The 19920-nt window shown below is 35.5% G+C and overlaps 1 protein-coding gene across 2 annotated transcripts in view; it reads right to left on the bottom strand.

The window, feature by feature from the left end:
* Positions 1–19920, bottom strand: part of SLC9C1 (solute carrier family 9 member C1) — a 108479-nt gene that overhangs the window by 19518 nt on the left and 69041 nt on the right. For both annotated transcript variants that reach the window (XM_040484489.1, XM_040484490.1), the window contains 8 exons: positions 18002–18197; positions 16360–16545; positions 14350–14499; positions 12522–12573; positions 11123–11271; positions 3480–3605; positions 2032–2130; positions 1336–1509 (listed from right to left, as the gene is read on the bottom strand). In XM_040484489.1, coding sequence (XP_040340423.1) covers positions 1336–1509; positions 2032–2130; positions 3480–3605; positions 11123–11271; positions 12522–12573; positions 14350–14499; positions 16360–16545; positions 18002–18197 — 1132 coding nt within the window. The remainder of the gene's footprint in view (positions 1–1335; positions 1510–2031; positions 2131–3479; positions 3606–11122; positions 11272–12521; positions 12574–14349; positions 14500–16359; positions 16546–18001; positions 18198–19920) is intronic.

Genomic DNA, 19920 nt, shown 5'->3' on the forward strand with positions numbered 1-19920 from the left:
TTTTACTCTCTCAATTTTTTTTTAATTAAAGAAAAGGGGCACCTGGGTGACTCAGTTGGTTAACATCCATCTCTTGGTTTTGGTTCAGGTGATGATCTCATGGTTCATGAGTTTGAGCCCTGTGTCAGACTCCGTGCTGACATCATGGAGTCTGTTTGGGATTATCTCTCTCCCTCTCTCTGACTCTCCCTGACTCCCACAGGCATGCTCTCTCTCTCTCTCAAAAAATATATATATGTGTGTGTGTATATATATATATATATATATGTATATATATATGTATACACATATATATATATGTGTGTGTGTGTGTATATATATATATATATATATGTATATATATGTATACACACACACACATATATCTATATATATAGGCTTTTAGTTTTTTCTCATTCAAGAAGACTTCATGGTGGTGCCAGTACTTCTGCTGCATCATATCATGAGGTACATGATGCCCAATTGTCCAACTTTTAGTGATGCTACAATTGTCTTTAGGTGGTGCAAGCCTGGTCCTTTCATTATGATGTTTCCCATTAGCATTGCACTTAGTAGTTTCAGCATCAGTTGATAGTTGTTGCCTATTTACATTATTGCATTTCAGATGGCAAAATGAAACATGCTAGGTCTCTGCTTCTATATTTGTTAGCTGAAATTCTGTATAGAAGAATATTACTTCATTTTTTGTTGTCGTTACCTTGAAAAAGTTCATAGAGGAAAGGCAGGATAAATGTTTAATTCTTTCTATTTTTTAAAAGAACAATCCATGTTTAGAGTAGTAAGTTGATATTCCAAAAACCTTATTGGAAATTAAATGAATTTTGGTATCATTATCAACTTATGGATTTTTATATATTGTGGGGTTCAATTGTTTGCAGTCATTGTTCTTTTAGAGTTCAAATTAGGCCAGTGAGAGCCCCTGTTGTTTTGAGAATTTTGTCCTCATTGTGTCTAGGGAAACTTCCATCTACTTTGTTCAACTTTTTTATTAATAGCTATTAGTTCTCTGACTTTTTTCCTTACTTAGTCCCCCAAATTATGGTGTTTACAGTTAAAATATCTCCTCTAATTTCCCCACGAGAGACCTCATTTAATCAGTTTTTTCTGGTTAAAATCTTTTTTTCAACATGGCAGAGCAATATTTATAAGCCATTTTGCCAGGGCATTATACTGGGTAAGTGTAATTTGGTAACAAGTCTTGCTCCCTTACGATTCCTATGTTTTTTAAAATTATCATCAGACAGCAAACATATGCTAGGTACAGAAACAACCTTAAATTTGATACTAGATATTGAATGAGATACAACAGTAAGACACAATGTGATGTTTTCTGACCTCCACTACAGTTTTGCAGGTAGCAGAACATATCATGGGTTTATTCGTTAAGCAGTTTAACTCTCCTATTATTTCCCCACTGATCACAAAGTCTGTGTAAGTTATCTGATCATCATTCTCCTCTGACTCCCAGAGCATTTGGTCAATTCCCAAGCCAGGCTTTGATCTTTGAAGCTGTTCAGAACAAAGAAAGATAAAAAAACATATGTCAATTACCCAAACTGTCTAAATTTTGACTTTTTTCTTTTGGTTTTAACAATTTTAATATGTACATATTATTTTGAGGATATTTATTACTTGTACCTTTTAAATCAAATTTATTAAATTAGCAATAACTTAGAAAGAAAAGAATTCTTAGATACTGCAGTCTTTCTGATTTCTTCTACTACTCAACTAACCTATACCTGCTTTAGGATGGCTAAATACCTGATTCAGATAAACATAAGAAGAAAACAACTTATACGATAATATTCCATCATAAAGATGATCCTTTGGATGGTTTCTTACTAACTATGGGAAAGTATCACTTAAAAGGTGATACATAATGCTAACCGTTATGTTTGAATAAGAAAATTGAATGGAAGCTATTGTCCTAAAGGAATAATGCAGTTCTTAACATAGAAAACTATGAATTCTCAATTTTATGGAGTTTTTAACTAATGTTCACAAATGCATTTATGAATAACTCTGACTTACCTTCACCATACCTGATATTATTATATAAATTCCTTTGGGCTCATCACCTTCTTCAAATATATCATTTCCACAATCAAATGTTACCACTCTGGCTCTTTCCTTAAAAATATCACCAAATATATAAGATATAAATACTATTTTAGCAGTAGTTGGTGATGTTGAAATTTATATTTTAACAAATTTTTTGCATTTTAAAATACCACTCAATAAGATCTGATATGTTGTGTTAGTAAATTTATAAGAGAAGATAGGGATTATGAATATCAAAGAAAGAAAGTGGATATTCATAGATCTATATAACTTCATAAATGGGGTATTTATACATGGATTAGAACAGAAATAATTTAATCTAAGAATAAGAATGTAAGGGAAAGATAAAAAAATATTTAATCTGGATGGACAATAATGAGAACAGATGCAGGCTAATGTCATATATATGTGTCTTACATAGTTATACTGTAAACAACAGATAAAGTAAATAAAAAAATTCATTCATTCAAAATATATGAAGCAGGTGGATAAATATAATTGGTCCTTTGGCACCAAGTAGATACAAAAAGAGAATGTTATTAGAACAAGTTAGACCTATTTATTTCTGTATTCAACAAACACTCTTTGAGCACTCTGTGCAGAGTGCTAGGGTTTGGGTATACAAAATATGGATGAGCTAAAGAGTATAGTACAGGGGCGCCTGGGTGGCTCAGTTGGTTAAGCATCCGACTTTGGCTCAGGTCATGATCTCATGGTTCATGACTTTGAGCCCTGCGTAGGGCTCTGTGCTGACAGCTCAGAGCCTGGAGCCTGCTTCAGATTCTGTGTCTCCCTCTCTCTTTGCCCCCCTCCCCCTCCCTACTCACACTCTGTCTCTCTCTCTCTCTCTCTCTCTAAATAAACATTAAAAAAAGAGTATAGTACAGAAGAGAGATGTAAAGGTAATTGTAATGCAATGTACTTAATGCTATAATGAAAGTATATAATGGATACAACGCTGACACTTTGGTCCTCCAAACTCAGAAAGGATCACAGGTTGATCTTCTATTGGTGGGATATTTGCCTCCAAATCCTACTTTTCTGAGTATTTTGTAAGGATGTTTCCAGAGAAGCAAGATTTGAAAAAAAAAAAAAAAGTAAAAACAAAGGGCATTTGAAGAAAATTAGCACCCCCAGAAGAATGAAATTAGAAAATAGTGTTAAAGGGCTTGGGGCACCATGCAAGGTTCAGTATGAGGTATATGATGAATAGGCAACAGAAGATTAAAATGGAAAGGGAGGCAAGAGACAGACTGTGGATAGACTTTGCATGTCATTTAAAGGGATTTTGGGGATTTTATCCTACAGGCGATCAATGACATTTAAAGACTTTTAAGCTGGAGAGTATCATAGTCTCTTTTTAGAAAATCATTTGTTGGTAGATTAAAAATGGTATTACCAGGAAATAAAAATATTACCTGAATGAAGCTTATATGATCTTTTTCTTTATCTAGCCATGGAATATTGTAGAGTGCTTCTTCAACAGTAAGTGGTTTGATAACAGGTTGAAAATCAAGTATCTCTCTTTTTTTGGCCATTATTAACTAAAACCATAAAATTTAAGAAAAAGGATGAATAAAATTGTGTTCACAGAATGTTTAAAAAATATGACTCTGTACTATTTCCTTTTCTTGCTCTTCTGAGATTTTGTTCTTCTATGGAACCCTTCAACCTCTCCCCACTGATACCCTTTTTCTGGTATCATTATTCTGAAATCATAAACACTTAAAACTAAACCTTTTTACTGAACTATAGCAGATAAACAAAAAACACACAAATTATAGAGTCTAATGGAGTTTAAATGGGACTTAAACCCTCTCCTTTCTCCTTTCTCCCTTTTTTGTTCAGTCCCTGCGGCTGTTTCCACTTTTCCACTTTCTCTCCAGCTGCTTTTGGGGAGGAGTGCTTTTCCCGTACTCCCCCCCCCAACCCCAGTCTCTGTCCTCTCTCTGCAAGCAAAAACAGCTCCCTGCCCTCCGTGGTTTCTCTCTCCCCCAGTTCACCTCTCTGCACTGTGTACCTGCTGAGTTCTGTGGTTCAGGTTGTGCACATTGTTGTGTTAATCCTCAAATCAGTTTTCTAGGTGTGCAGGATGGTTTAGTGTTGACCTCAAAAGTGCACAAATTATAAATGTCCACGGAAAGAAGATTTACAATATGAAAAGATCTGGGTAACCAGCACCCAGATTAAGAAATAAAACATTTACTGCACCCTAAAATTCTCTCTTATATTCTCTTACAGTCATTTCTTGTATCCAAAGACAACCACTCTTCTATCACCAGAGTTTAGCTTTGTTTGGTTTTGAGCTTTATCTGCATGAAATCAATGAGTATGTACTTGTTTGTATCTGGTTTGTCTACTATTGATCTACTATTCATCAACATTTGGGGTGCTCCAGTTCTGGGCTTTTGTAATGCTGCTGTATTTGCTTGCTGTACATATGTGCACATTTCTGTGACTATATGGTTCTGTAATCCAATTGCTGTGTCATATATATATGTTCAAATTTAGAAGCTTCTGCCTACCAATTTTCCAGTGTTTCATTACTTTACACTCTCACTCTGATGTTCCAGTTGTTCCACATGATGGCCTACAGTTGGTATTGCCAGTTAAAAACCATCAGGTATTCTGGACATAAGCCCTTTGTTGGATATATTTGTTTTGAAAATATACCCTACCTTTTTGTGGCTTGTCTTTTAATTCTCTTGTTTTCTTAATAAAAAGAAGTTCTCAATTTTTGTGTTACTGAAATCCAGTTTTCTATCATGTTTAAGAAATCTTTGCCTATGCCAATATCATACAAATTATCTTATATTACCTTCTAGAAGTTTATTGTTTTACCTCTTACAGCATCTTGCAGCATCTAAAATTGATTTTTTTCGTGTGTGGTGTGAGATAAGAGTTCAGGTTCATGAATGAAATAGGTTGAAGAACAGAAAAACACAAGAACTACTGAGCCAAAGTTAAAACTAAAGTGGAGAGATACGTTAATAGATTGTCAATATTACTAAGATGTCAGTTGTCTCTAAATTGACATACAGGCTTCTTGGAATCCCAATGGAAAGTTCATTAGATTATTTAATGGAAATTGACAAGTTGATTCTAATGTTTATTTGAAAATACAAAATGCCAAAACAAGTCAAAATAATCTTGAAGAAAAGAGCAAAAGCTGGAAAATACATAAAATCAGATATGAAGATTTATTATTAAGTTCCAGTGTAAGATGGTGTGATATACACTGAGAAAGATTCAATGGCAGATAAATAAAATGATTAAACAAGAATCCAGAAACTCATCAACGCATACACAGTCATTTAATTCATGAAATACTCCACTGAAGTTTAATAGGGTATGATAATCATTTCTATAAATGATGTTGAGTCAATTGATTACCCATATAGGAACAAAATGTTAATTATTTTTTTAAGAGAAAGAGAGGAGTGTGAGTGGGGGAGGGCTAGAGAGAGAGGGAGACACAGAATCAGAAGCAGGCTCCAGGCTCTGAGCTGTCAGCACAGAGCCTGACATGGGGCTTGAACTCACGAACCGTGAGATCATGACCTGAGCTGAAGTTGGGCGCTCAACCCACTGAGCCACCCAGGCGCCCTGGAAAAAATGTTAATTTTAACCTAGCATTGTTATGTAAGGCATTCTAGACACCCTTAACAGTAGAGAATAAACTGAGGGTTGATGGAGGGATGTGGGTGGGGTGATGGGCTAAATGGGTGATAGGTATTAAGGAGGGCACTTGTGTTGAGCACTGGGTGTTATATGTAAGTGATGAATCACTAAATTCTACTCCTGAAACCAATGTTACATGATAGGTTAATGAACTAGAATTTAAATAAAAATATGAGGGGTGTCTGGGTGGCTCAGTGGGTTAAGCATCCAACTTCGGCTCAGGTCATGATCTTACAGTTCGTGGGTTCAAGTCCTGCATCAGGCTCTGTGCTGACAGCTCAGAGGCTGGAGCCTGCTTCAGATTCTGTTTCCATCTCTTTGCTCCTCCCCCACTCATGCTATCGCTCGTGTGCGCTCTCTCTCTCTCGAAAATAAAGACATGTTAAAAAATTTTTTTAAAAAAATTTGAAAGAGAAAGAGAGAAAACCCTTAATGTTAAAATCCCCTAATAAACTGGTATGATTTTTTTGCTCAATCAATCAATCAATCAATCAAAAATATTGGTTTGGGTTATTATTTCTATTTTCTTTTTTAATTTTTTTTCAACGTTTATTTATTTTTGGGACAGAGAGAGACAGAGCATGAACGGGGGAGGGGCAGAGACAGAGGGAGACACAGAATCCGAAGCAGTCTCTAGGCTCTGAGGCATCAGCACAGAGCCCGGCGCGGGGCTTGAACCCACAGACTGCAAGATCATGACCTGAGCTGAAGTCAGTTGCTTAACCAACTGAGCCACCCAGGCACCCCTGTCTTGAGTATTTTTAAGTGTACAGTTCTATTTTAAGTGTACATTCATACTGTGGAATCATAGCACTATTCATTTTCAGAACTCTTTTCATCTAGCAAAACTGAAATTCTATGCCCATCAAACAATAATTCCTTATTCTTCTCTCTCCTCAGCTCCTGGAAATCACCTCTCTACTTTCTTTCTTTCTTTTTTTTTTTTTAACTTTTTATTTATTCATTCATTTAAGTAATCTCTACACCCAATGTGGGCTTGAACTCATGACCCCAAGATCAAGAATCACATGCTTTTCTGACTGAGCCAGCCCAGTGCCACCACCATTCTACTTTCTGTCTGTTAAGATTTTGACTCTATACAGAAGTGGAATCATATTGTATTTGTGTTTTTGTGACTATCTTATATCATTTAGACTGTCCTTGAGGTTCATCCATGTTGTGGCACATGTCAGAATTTTCTTCTTTTTTTTTCTTTTTTAATTTTTTTCAACGTTCATTTATTTTTGAGACAGAGAGAGACAGAGCATGAACGGGGGAGGGGCAGAGAGAGAGGGAGACACAGAATCGGAAACAGGCTCCAGGCTCTGAGCCATCAGCCCAGAGCCTGACGCGGGGCTCGAACTCACAGACCGCGAGATTGTGACCTGAGCTGAAGTCGGACGCTTAACCGACTGAGCCACCCAGGCGCCCCAGAATTTTCTTCTTTTTTAAAAGGCTGAATAGTATTCCATTCTGAGTATATACCACATTTTGCTTACCCATTCATCCATCAGTGGACACTTCGATTGCTTCTTTTTCTTAGCTAGTGTAAACAATGCTGCTGGAGTGGTATCAACAATAGCCAAATTATGGAGAGAGCCCAAATGTCCATCAGTTGATGAATTGGTTGAGAAGATGTGGTATATACATATACAATGGAATACTACTTGGTATGAAAAAGAATGAAATCTTGCCATTTGCAACAACGTGGATGGAACTAGAGGGTATTATGCTAAGTGAAATAAATCAGAGAGATATATGATTTAACTCATATGTGGAATTTGAGAAACTTAACAGATGAACATAGGGCAAGGGAAGGAAAAATAAGATAAAAACAAAGAGGGAGACAAGCCATAAGAGACTCTTATGAGAATACAGAGAACAAACTGAGGGTTGATGGGGAGGATGTGGGTAGGGGGTGGGTTAAGTGGGTGACAGGCATTAAGGAGCACTTTTTGGGATGAGCACTGGGTGTCATATGTGAGAGATGAATCATTGGGTTCTACTCTTGAAGCCAAGACTACACTATATGTTAACTAACTTGAGAATAAAAACAAAAACAAAAACAAAGGAATGCAGCCGGGATCTCTTTGAGATCCTACTCTCAGTTTTTTAAAGTATATTCTCAGAAGTGGAATTGCTAAAACTTAGGGAAATTCTTCTTAAGTGCCATACTGTTTTTCACAGTGGCTCTACCATTTTACATCCCCACCAATGATGTACATGGTTTTTGGTTTTGGTTTCTTTGATGATACTCATCCTAATTGGTATGAAGATTTCATTGTAGTTTTGATTTGCATTTCCTTAATAATTAATGGTGTTAAGCATCTTTTCGTGTGTTTATTGGTTATTTGTGTATCTTTTTTGAAAAAAATATCTATCCAAGTCCTTTGCCTATTTTTGAATTGAGCTGCTTGGTTTTTGTTGTTGACTTTCAAGAGTTCTCTATATATTCTGTATATTAATTCCTTATCCAATACATGATTTGCAAATATTTTCTCCTATTCTGTTTGTTGCATTTTTATTTTGGTGATAGTGCCTTTTGATGCACATGAAGGTCATAATGTACATTTTTTTAAAATTTTCTAATTTTCATGAAGTCCACTTTTTATATTTTTTTTCTTTTGTTGCCCGTGCCTTTGGTGTCATTTTAATAACTTATTGTCAAATACAGTATCATGAAATTTTGCCCTCTATTTTCTTCTAAGAGTTTGACAGTGTTAGGTCTTACAGTAGGTCATGGGTTCATTTTGAGTTAATTTTTATAAATGGTGTCAGGTAGGGTTGCAACTTCATTCTTTTGCATGAGGATATCCAGGTTTCCCAGGAACGTCATATAGTTGGATCATGTTTTTTGTCTATTTTGCCAATCTTTGTATTTTGTTTGGAGAGTCAAATCCATTTATATTTAAAGTAATTACTTATAAGGGAACAGTTACTTCCATTATTTTACTATTTTTCCTACATATAGCTTTTTGCCCTTTATTTCCTACATACTGGCTTCTTTTGCACGTAGGGTTTTTTGTTTTGTTTTGTTTTGTTCATTTTTGTTTTGTTTTGTTTTTTGTTTTTTGTTTTTGGAGTGAAACACTTAAATTCCTTTCTCATTTATTTTTTGGGTATATTCTTTGTTATCTACCTTTTAATTTCCATGATGATTACATTTAACACCCTATAGTGTAGTACTCTAATTTAAATGTATATCAGCTTAACTTTCATGACATATAAAACTCTGCTCCTTTAATAGTTCCATCCACACTCCTTTCTGTTGTTACAAATTTATATCTTTATACGTTGTGTGTCCAAAATATATATGTTTTTAAATGCATAGTCTCTTATATGATGTAGGAAACAACATATAGACTTACAAGCCAACATTATCATAATGTTAGCTTTTAGACTAATAATTGTTTCAAATGTTCTAGTCTCTTAATCATGTAGAAAACAAAAAAAAGTGGAGTTGCAAAAAAATTATTACAATAATATTATCTTTATGATTGCCCATGTAGTTATCTTTATTAAGATCTTTATTTCTTCATATGGGTTCCAGTTATTGTCTTCTGCCCTTTCAATCTGTAGGGCTCCTTTTAACATTTCTTTCAGGGAAGATCTAGTCATAATAAACTCCCTCCACTTTTGTTCATCTGGGAATGTCTTAATTTCTCCCTCACTTCTGCAGGACAGTTTTGCTGGATATAGGATTTTTGATTGGATAGTTTTTTTTTCTTTTAGCACTTTGAATATATCAGCCTGCTTCTTTCTGATCTCTGAAGTTTCTGATGAGAAATCTGATAATAATTGTATTGAGGATTGCTCATGTGTGATGAGTTGCTTCTCTGTGGCTGATATAAAAATTTTCACTTTGTCTTTTGACAGCTTGATTACAATGTGTCTTGGTGTGGGTTTTTTTGAGTTCATCCAACTTGGAATGTATTGACCTTCTTGAATGTTAATATTTATGTCTTTCATCTAATTTGGGAAGTTTTCAGCCATTATTTCTTCAAATATTTCCTCTGTCCCTATCTCTCTCTCTCCTTGTGAGATTCCCACAGTGCATATGTTGGATCGCACAAGTCCCTTAGATTTTGTTCACTTTTCTTTAATCTTTTTCTTTCTGTTCTGAAAATATGATAATTCCCATTGTTTTGTCTTCAATGTGACTGATTTTTTTTCTACATGTTCAAATATGCCTTTCAGTTCTTGCCACATAAGTGTTATATATTTAATGTTAGGTTCACACTTAAGGATTTAGTTTTTAATTAATACTGTGAATAGAATATTTTTCTATATTTTCTTTAGTTGGGGAAGAATTTTGAATGTTGATAGTATTTCTGAATATTCTATAATTTATCTTATTAAGCCTATATTATTAAGCCTATTAATTCTCTAGGATTTTAAATTAAACCATCAACATATAATAACTGTCTTTTCCTTTTCCCCAAAATTTTATCTCTCGATTTCCTTTTTTTTTTTCTTGACCTGGCTAAGACTTCTTTTTCCTGACTTTAAATGGTATACTCATAAGTGTTTTGACATCTAATACGATGTTTGTTTTAAATTTTTAGTAGAAACTCTTTATTGGGTTAAAGATGCTATTTATTAGTCTTGCAAGAATTTTTAAAAATATTTTGAACAATGAATTTTGTCAAATGTTTTTTCTTCTTTTTAAATCTTTGAATAAGTTCTATAGCTATTTTATGAGCTAAAACCTTCTTAGTCATAGTATATTACTTACTAATATATATTTAATATATGATATATATTACTTACTAATATATTACTTACTAATAATATATACTTACTAAACTTTTAATATGTTACAAGATTCAATTAGCTACTATTATGTTTAAAAGTTTTGTATATGTATTCACAAGCATAATAGCTTTTGGATTTTTTTTTATACGGTTCCCAATTTTGGGAATAAATTTTCTACTTATGGAATTAGTGGGACCCTCTATATTTTTATATGTCATGGTACTAATAAATAACTTAGAGAAAGGAAATGTAGTTATTTTTCACCCTATAGTTGGGTGTTCTTATAAATCATGGAATTCTATGGGAAAAGCTGTTTTGGTGGCACAGATAATTCCCAGGAAAATATTGATACCCACTCTAGCCTAGTGAGGAGTAGTTTTATCATACCCCTGATTTGGGAGCAAAGCATAGAAAGAGATGGTCCCTCACTGTGGCAAGAAATGGAAAGAAAAGCTGACCACTGGAATTCAAGAAGGAAATGCTTTATGGTATGTGCTTTTCTTTAGACAATTATTTTAATGTGGATATTCATATACCAGAGATGGTCTGTAATGGAAAACCAAAAGTAGGTTTGAAGATCTATATATCAAGAAAGTATATTTGTTTTTAAAATATGCTACTTTACCTTATTAATTTCAGAACCTTCGATTTTATGAATAATCCCTTTTGACCTAAAAACCTTAACAATTTCTCTAGCCAAATTGAGCATGACATTAATCTCCTCCTTTGTTTTCATAGTAATAGCAATTTCCGGGTGATCATACTCTAAGTAGCCTGAAAAATAACACAATATTTTCAGAAAAATAAGAACATTATTTAAATATTTCATGTGGACAATAAGCTCAATATTTTTGCTCTAAATCCATGGAGTACAACCCTCAACACAGAGAAATATATCTCTCCCTGATGAGTCCTCTGCAATCAATCATAATTCACCAGCAGCAGCATAGTTCTGTTTACCATTTTCTTGTCGGCTTGTACTTACACCAATGCCCACGAGGAAGGACAGACAGCCCCGGTCGTAGGATTAGCAATTACCCTGATCCACTTGCATGGAACACTGAGAGGCTCTTCTGGTTTCTAGGTCTGTGGTTTATGTCCCACTTTTCCATTCTGTTTGAATTAGGATTTTTGACTACAACCTGTGCACTTAGATATGGCTTCTGATTAAGTCTTCTCATTCATCCTGGGTCATTGCCCACCCAGCGTGTCTGTGCGTCTAGATGACTCATCCATCTATGTCTTCTGCCTGTCTTATCTGGATTCCTAAATGCCCACAGAGTTTCATTCACTTAGATTCTACATTTGGGCTTTTCCTTGGTGATGACTTCTTGTCTGGCTTGATGACTATCTGCCGTGCAAGATCTCTCAAGTCCAGTTCCATTCTCATGCTTGCTGTACCCTTTTACTACCCACCATCTGGTATCAAACCCCCTCCTTCTCCTCACACATGAACACTATACTATAGGAGTGTGTCTGTCCCACTTCCAGTATTAATCCTCTACTAGGAGCATGATGTGGCATGACTCAGGGAATAAGCTGGTGCCATGTTTAGGCATAGAGCCTTCCAGGAGACATATCAGAGATCTGTGAAGCTCAGTTGTGATTTCAACTTATAAAACTAAATCTTCACATGGCAACTGTATGGCAAGTGGAGAGAAAAAGTAACTTTTCCCCCTGTATTGCTCAGGAAGGTATGTGTGTACTTTTGGTTTGGAAGAAAATAGAATTTATAAGGTGATAATAGTGTGTATAAACATGCAGTACTAATTTGTTTCCTTTAAAGAGGAATTAAAAGGTCTTCATTGGGGTATAGGGCAGAAAGAACAAGCGTGGAGAGGTAATATTACACTAAACCCATGCAGCCAAAGATATGATCATGTTGATTGTTGAAGTTACTCACTTTATTATTAGTAATAAATAGGTTGCCTTAACAATCGGTTTAGTTGTCAAAACAACCGCCTTTCAGAAGTAATGATAATAAGAGATGGTTGTGCTTAATCTTTAGAACGAGGGTTACCTACCTAGCTCTTTCAGAGCATGTCCTGTGTTCTTCATTATCCTCCTTAATAATATCTATGAAATAAAAGAAGCATTATCCCCATTGGAAAACAAGCTGTTATAAAATGTCTTTACATTTGCAGCTGATGGATTTTTAAACTAACTAATAACTTGAAAGAAAAATATGATGGGAGCTTTTTAGGGATTAGAACTGAGTTTTGTGCAATAACCTTAATTTGCTCCAGGAAGAGTGGTAGAGAGAGTAAAAAGTGGCATAACAGGTTGATTTTGAGAAGCCTGAAGGCAAGTCATATTTTTTTTTCTCTAAAAGTAACTTGCTTTAGGTTACTATTGATTCTGAAAAACACACACATGGTAGATATTTTCCTCTTCAATGTTATTAAAGCCTCTAAATTGGAGATACAGGGGAAGCTTTCAATCTTAAGTGAGGTAAAATGTTTGGCCAAGCTGTGTGAGAGCAGTAGGGACTAAAACCAGACAACATCTTAGAGACTCAGGTCCTTTTATATTTCCTACTGTGTATTCTCAAATTCCAGGGCTAAATATCCTTTTTCCAGGTTAGAAAAGGTAACAAAATTCAGGAAAACAGTTTGATTTATTTTTTTTTTATGTTTATTTATTTTGAGAGAGACAGAGATAGCATGAGCAGGGGAGGGTCAGAGAGAGAGGGAGAGAGAGAATCCCAAGCAAGCTCCTCATTGTCAGCTCAGAGCCTGATGTGGGTCTCGAACCCATGAACCATGAGATCATGACCTGAGTAGAAACCAAGAGTCGGACGTTCAACCGACTGAACCACCCAGGCACCGCCAAGAAAACAGTTTTAAAGTTCCAGGCGATAAAGAAAGGAAAGATACTTTTGTGTTCTACTACATATCATCAGTTCAATTTTCCTGACTATCGAGATTTGGGTACATTGCACAGAATTTAGATGTTCTAAATTGCCTTGAAAGGTAAATGTTTCACATAGTTGACAAACTTGTGAGAACATAGTGTTAGTCTGTCTCAGTCAAAACAGTAAAAAACAAAATCTAGGGGGTGTCTGGCTGGCTCAGTCAGTAAAGCATGCAACTGTTGGAGCCACACATTGGATGTAGAGCTCACAAAAAAAAAAAAAAAAAAAAAAAAAAAAAAAAAAAAAAAAAAAAAAAGAAAGAAAGAAAAAAAAAGGAAAGAAAAAAGAAAAGTAAAAAGAAAAGAAAGAAAACAGAAAACTAAAATCTAGAACTTAGGCCCTAGAATTCTCTTTGCTGTTTACTACCTATGTGACTTTGAGCATAATCATTCAACCTCTCTTGGCTCCCCACCCCCCTTAACTGTGTAATGAAAGAATTAGACAAGGTTTCCTTCTAGATGAGTTATTATTACTCTTCCCCGTTTCCAGATCCCCATCCTTTGCTTCTATTTACCGTGGGGAAATGAGGCATATAGACAGGAGGGGAGCCTTTGGGAACTATGAGGAAGTTCTGGTTGATCAACACTGCCATCACGTCTCATCTTGCAGTGTTTCCTGTTGAGCACAGCTATAGCTGAAAGATCCTGCAACTTGGGTCAGGAGGGAACTACCCACTGCACACAGGCTTCACAAGAGCTTCCACAAGAATGAAAAGGTGGGTTGCAAAAGCCTCATGACTTGCTACTGTGGCACAGACATTTCAGTAAGGAGGCATTTGAGTAATACAGGTGTAGACTAGTTTAAGTTTTTACAGAAATCACTCAGGGAATCAGGAGTCAGGGACCACACCTACACATAGAGACAGAGAACATAATGGGTGGGGCAACAGAGGGACTGGAGGAATAAACCCTCTCCTTAGTATTTAAAGTTTTTCTCACCTGTTTAACTTGCTTAGAACTTGAAATTTGATCAATTATAGTCATTATGTCTGCTTCACCTTGGATATAACCTTTTAGTATAGCATATTTAAAGGATAGCTGATGACTCATCTTTTTATCTATTATTTGCAGCAACTTGGGGGTTATGAGCTGAAAAAAGCAGAACTACTATTTAACATAAATTGTATACATTTAGTTAACTATATGTCTATTAGTTTACCTAAAGTAGATAATGCTAAGAGATAACATTCTTTCAATGGTAACTATAGTAACCTGTTGAGGTTCTTAGTTATTTTATTCATGATAACTTTATAACTTCATGACTACAGCTATTTCCTAGTAACTAATAACGTTGGGCACCTATGTGAAGTGATGACTTTACTCTTTACTTATGTCCCTTATAGAGAACTGGATGGTATTTTCAACTGGCTTAACTTCTTGGAAAACAAAGCAATTAATCTTTTGGGCTTAAGTCAAAAAATGTCTATAAAGTATTGCTATTTTACCTGCAAAATCTCCTACTAATCTTCTTGCTAGAAGGTTTATTTGGGGGTTAGAACCCACCACAATTATGCTTCTTGTGTGACCCCACCATTAACTTCTCGTTGTTTCTTTGCTGAGGTTTACATTTCCAGATTATCTCTTACCACTGAGCAATCCCCTCACTTCAGTAGAGTTGGCTATTTCTGGTGTCCTGTCTATGCTCCATAACCTCCATAGTCTGCCTTCCAACCACCTGCCATTAATCCTAGAAGAGCTAGTTTATGTTGATCTTTCAAGATTCAGTTCAAGTATCACAAGTATCACCTAATAAAGGAAGTCTTTTTTTTTTTTTTAAATCTCATTAGCGTTGTGTACAGACTCTGTTTTGCACTTGTATATTCTACACTATAACATTGGAACATCTAGATGGCATATCATTTCCCTTCTACAATGAGTTCTCTGGGGGTAGAGAGTACAGATAATTTGTCTTCATGTTCCAAGGACTATCATCTGACATAAGAGTTCAGAGTTTCCTGAATATATATACAAACTTTTCTTAAGTTGTTTACCAGTTTTTTTCATTTAAAATATTTGGTAGACTCTGCGTATCTTCCCATTAGAAAGAATTAAGTAGTCACTGAATACACTTTACTTGCCTTCCTTAGGTCAAATTGCACACTAGCATTACTTATGGTCTCATTTAGTAGTAAAACTGGAAAAGCTACGAGTTGCATACTTTTAGACCTAGTTATTTCTCTTGGTAGCATAATTATTTTTTAAGCATATGTAAGAAAACTTTAAATGTAAAGATTGTAACCTATTAGTTTTATTTCTAGATGAACTATGTTTTACTTAGCCTTGTATCTCTCACAGTGCTTGTATGTGTATGTACCTTATTTGTGTATGAAGAGAGAGAGGCGGTGAGAGAGAGGGAGAGTATATCTGTATCCATATACACACTTCATATGCTTTGTGATGAGTGAGTTTCATGTCATTGAAATAACTGTATAGAAAAAATATCATACTTGTCATAGAAAGGTGTATTAGACAATCAAAGGTCATTTTGATGCTGTGATTTTATATTACTATGAATTTATATAACATGAAATGTGCATTTTTTGGTTTCGTGATGTGTATGAATTTCTACTATTTGTTTTGTCACTGTGAATGGTTTGCATGGTTGTTTTGTTGATTTTATACCAGGTATCTATACCAGGTATCTATAAAAATATACATAATTTTGGGGTTAGTTTATATTTACATTAATACGGAATTTGTCATGTACTCTCTATTCAAGGAAAAGCTGTGATGAACATTTCTATACTTTCATATGCTAAGTAAACTACAAATATAATTTGGATACTCATAAAACACTGTAACAAAATTTAATTTGTGAAAGGGATATAACATTTGAAATATAAACATCATTCCAATAGAAAGTGGAAGCCATAAAACTAGTAAACTTTAGTCCATATTTCATGAAGCAGTCATTAAAATTTGAAAATGAATGTTTTTATAGTTCTTTACCTTTAAAATACGTAGTATGCGAAGAAATCGAACAATTTTTAAAAAGATTACAGTTTGAATAAATTCAAAAGTATAAGTAATGTAATTTGTCTCAATAAGAATTACATCTATGATGCCAACCAATGTAATTGTCAACTCAAATAGATTCCAGGTATGTGAAAAATATTCCTTCCTCATTGCAGCCATCTGTTGATTTAAAAAAAAAACAACACATTATCTTGTTTGTTTTTGCTTTTACTGCAACATTTTCCTCAATAACTGAAATATCACTCATTAGGTTTTTTTCTCTGATCTACCTTAACACTACTTGTCTGAAATACTAGTAAATAATCATATTAACTTGAAATTAAAATGGTTGGAATATTGAAGCATCCATTCCAAGGGGGAAAATACTCAAAATTCCCTACTATTTTGTGACAGTTCATTCTTTCATTCCTTCTTTGTTTCAGAAAACCTACTATAGCTAAAAGAATGGGAAGTATTAAAAATGACTGGATTCAAGCCTGGGAAATTGGATTTCCAGTGGAATTTTGAAGGGAGAGTAGGCTTACAGAAGATAAATTTGTTAAGAATATGCTGTTTGAGATGTTTGCACAGTATTTCGTTGGGGAGATCCAGTCATCAGATCTGAGGTTCTTGATAAAATCTGAGCAGGGAACTGAATTGGGAAGTCATTAGACTATAAATGGTAGTTGATGCCAGGGAAGTGAATGAGATAGGCATGGTGTGTGAAGCTCTTTATCCTTTACGTCCACATTTCCTATCTCATATTCCATATCCTTCATGCAGATCTAACACCTTTCCAATCTCCATGCTGACCAACCCATCCCTAAGCTCCAGTCACTGGGAGTGATGTTTCTTGTGGGCGTCCTAGTGTTGCTTCTGACTTTTCCCTTATTTTTGTTCATCAAGCTATGTACTCACATACTCAACCTCCACTTTTCGATCCATGTGACCCAAGACTATAATCAATTTGTGGGGGTTTATTTCCTCATTTTACAACTACCTTTATATTTGATTTAAAAATCAAATCATGAAATGTTTTTCAAGTTTACAGGGATATGTATCACTCTACCTATCTGTTTATCTATCTAGTATTAAAAAAATAAAATGAACACTACTACCCTGCTAAGTTTAAGAACACTGCCAACACCTTTGAAACTCCCTTCAACACACACCATTTTGAAATTTGTTTTTGCAAATACAAAATCAGTTCTTAAAGTATGGATGTTGGCTATTGAGTTGCCTTAAAAATTTACTTACCTTTAACGTTTTATTTATTTTTGAGAGATAGAGCGCGAGCAGGGGAGGGGCAGAGGGAGAGGGAGACACAGAATCTGAAGCGGGCTCCAGACTCTGAGCTGTCAGCACAGAGCCTGATGCGAGACTCACACCCATGGACGGTGAGATCATGACCTGAGCTGAAGTCGGATGCTAAACCAACTGAACCACCCAGGCGCCCCAAAAATTTACCTTTAAAAATTAAAGTTTATTTGTTTGAGAAGTGAAAGAGAATTTCACATACTCCTTTAGAAAATTGTGTGTAGCTAATGCTGAAAAATGAAGTTAGGGAATCTCTTTGTGAGACATATAGCATGTTCATGCACATACACACACACATACACACACAATTTTGGATTACCTTAAGTAGGGCCTCCATGATATAAAACGTAAGAAAAAGGTAGTTAGAATATTTTAATTCATGCTCATAGATATCATTTAATGCAGGTATCCAAGAAATTGTAATCGGAAACATATTCATCATTATCACAAGATATCCAACATACTCAAATTCATTAGTAAATACGATTTTATGGCATGACTGAAGAAAGCAATGTCTGCAAAAAAAAAATAAGTTTTATCTGATAAAATAATTATACGGAATTATTTTCATTATATGCTCAGCTATGTTCTAATCATCTATAGCACAGAAGCCAGCTTAGTTCTGGGTAAGAACAGTCACTCCCTAACACTTTCTGGCATCCCACTTCAGATGCTGTCCTTTTAATTTCCTCCTCTGCTAAATGTCTTCAGGCTGATTTCCTTTCTTTTTCCCCCACCTTCGTCAACTTTCATTCACTTTTACTTTTAATAGAAATACTTTTGGTCACAGATGGGAATAATGCAAACTGAAAGTATTTTAAAAAATCATAAAACAGGGGCACCTGGGTGGCTCAGTCAGTCAAGCCTCCGACTTCAGATCAGGTCATGATCTCATAGTTTGTGAATTTGAGTCCTGCATTGGGCTCTGTGCTGACAGCTCCGAGCCTGGACCCTGCTCCAGATTCTGTGTCTCCCTCTCTCAGTGCCCTTCCCACCCCCCCACCCCCCCACCCCCGCGGCCTCTGTCTCTCTGTCAAAAATAAATAAACATTGGGGCGCCTGGGGGGCTCAGTCAGTTAAGCCCCCGACTTCGGCTCAGGTCATGATCTCATGGTGTGTAGGTTCCAGCCCTGCATAGGGCTCTGTGCTGACAGCTTGGAATCTGGAGCCTGCTTGGATTGTCTCCTTCTGTCTCTGCCCCTCCCCCACTCGTGCTCTGTCTCTTTCTCTTAAAAAGAAATAAACATTAAAAATAAACAGACAAATAAATAAACAAACAAAAAAAAATCATTAAACAAAGTTAATCCCTTCTACCTTCCGGAGATGACTATGATTAATAGTTTGAATACTGTTCTAAATGTAATCATTACCTATAAACACAAAAGAAATTATATTATACGTTTTGTTCTGTAATTTTTTTTCTTTTCTCTTAACAATGTGTCATGAGCATCTTTCTTTGTCAAGGCATAAAATCTGAGGAAAAAAAATCCCAGGAGGTGTGGTAGTGGAATAGTATACATCCACACTTCACCAAAAAATGTAAATTCATGCATATGTTTTGAAAAATAGTTTCTGGGGGCGCCTGGGTGGTTCAGTCGGTTAAGCGTCCGACTTCAGCTCAGGTCACGATCTCGCGGTCCGTGAGTTTGAGCCCCGCGTCGGGCTCTGGGCTGATGGCTCAGAGCCTGGAGCCTGCTTCCAATTCTGTGTCTCCCTCTCTCTCTGCTCCTCCCCCGTTCATGCTCTGTCTCTCTCTGTCTCAAAAATAAATAAACATTAAAAAAAAAAAAAGTTTCTGTACCAAGTATGCCAGGGAGTGGAACTGTGGATACAAGGATTTACTTATGTATTTTTATTTTTTCATTTTTCAAGTAATATAATAATGCATTATATTGCTAAAACTCAAGTGACGTGATTAATCAGCTGCTGAATTCAGATTAGGTAAGTAGTGGATCTCCCTACTCTCAGAGGTGGATCTGTATTACTCAGGACCTGAAACTTTTACAATTTGGGACCCTGAAGATGACATTGGGAATAAATTATGATCCTGTCTTCACATTCCCAGGGACCTCTAAAGCCTTTGGCAGTGACTGTGTGAGGGAGGAGCCATAGAGTGAAGCCTTGTTAAAAGGCGCACTATTTATATGATTGGAAGAGAAACCAGAGTATAAGCGAAGCCTTGTCAAATTCTGCCCATCTCAGTTCTATCTCCAGAATGCTATTTTTACCTATTTTAAA

Source organism: Herpailurus yagouaroundi, unplaced genomic scaffold (genome assembly GCF_014898765.1).
Source record: "Herpailurus yagouaroundi ecotype Mexico unplaced genomic scaffold, PumYag 162, whole genome shotgun sequence".
Lineage (NCBI taxonomy): Eukaryota > Metazoa > Chordata > Mammalia > Carnivora > Felidae > Herpailurus > Herpailurus yagouaroundi.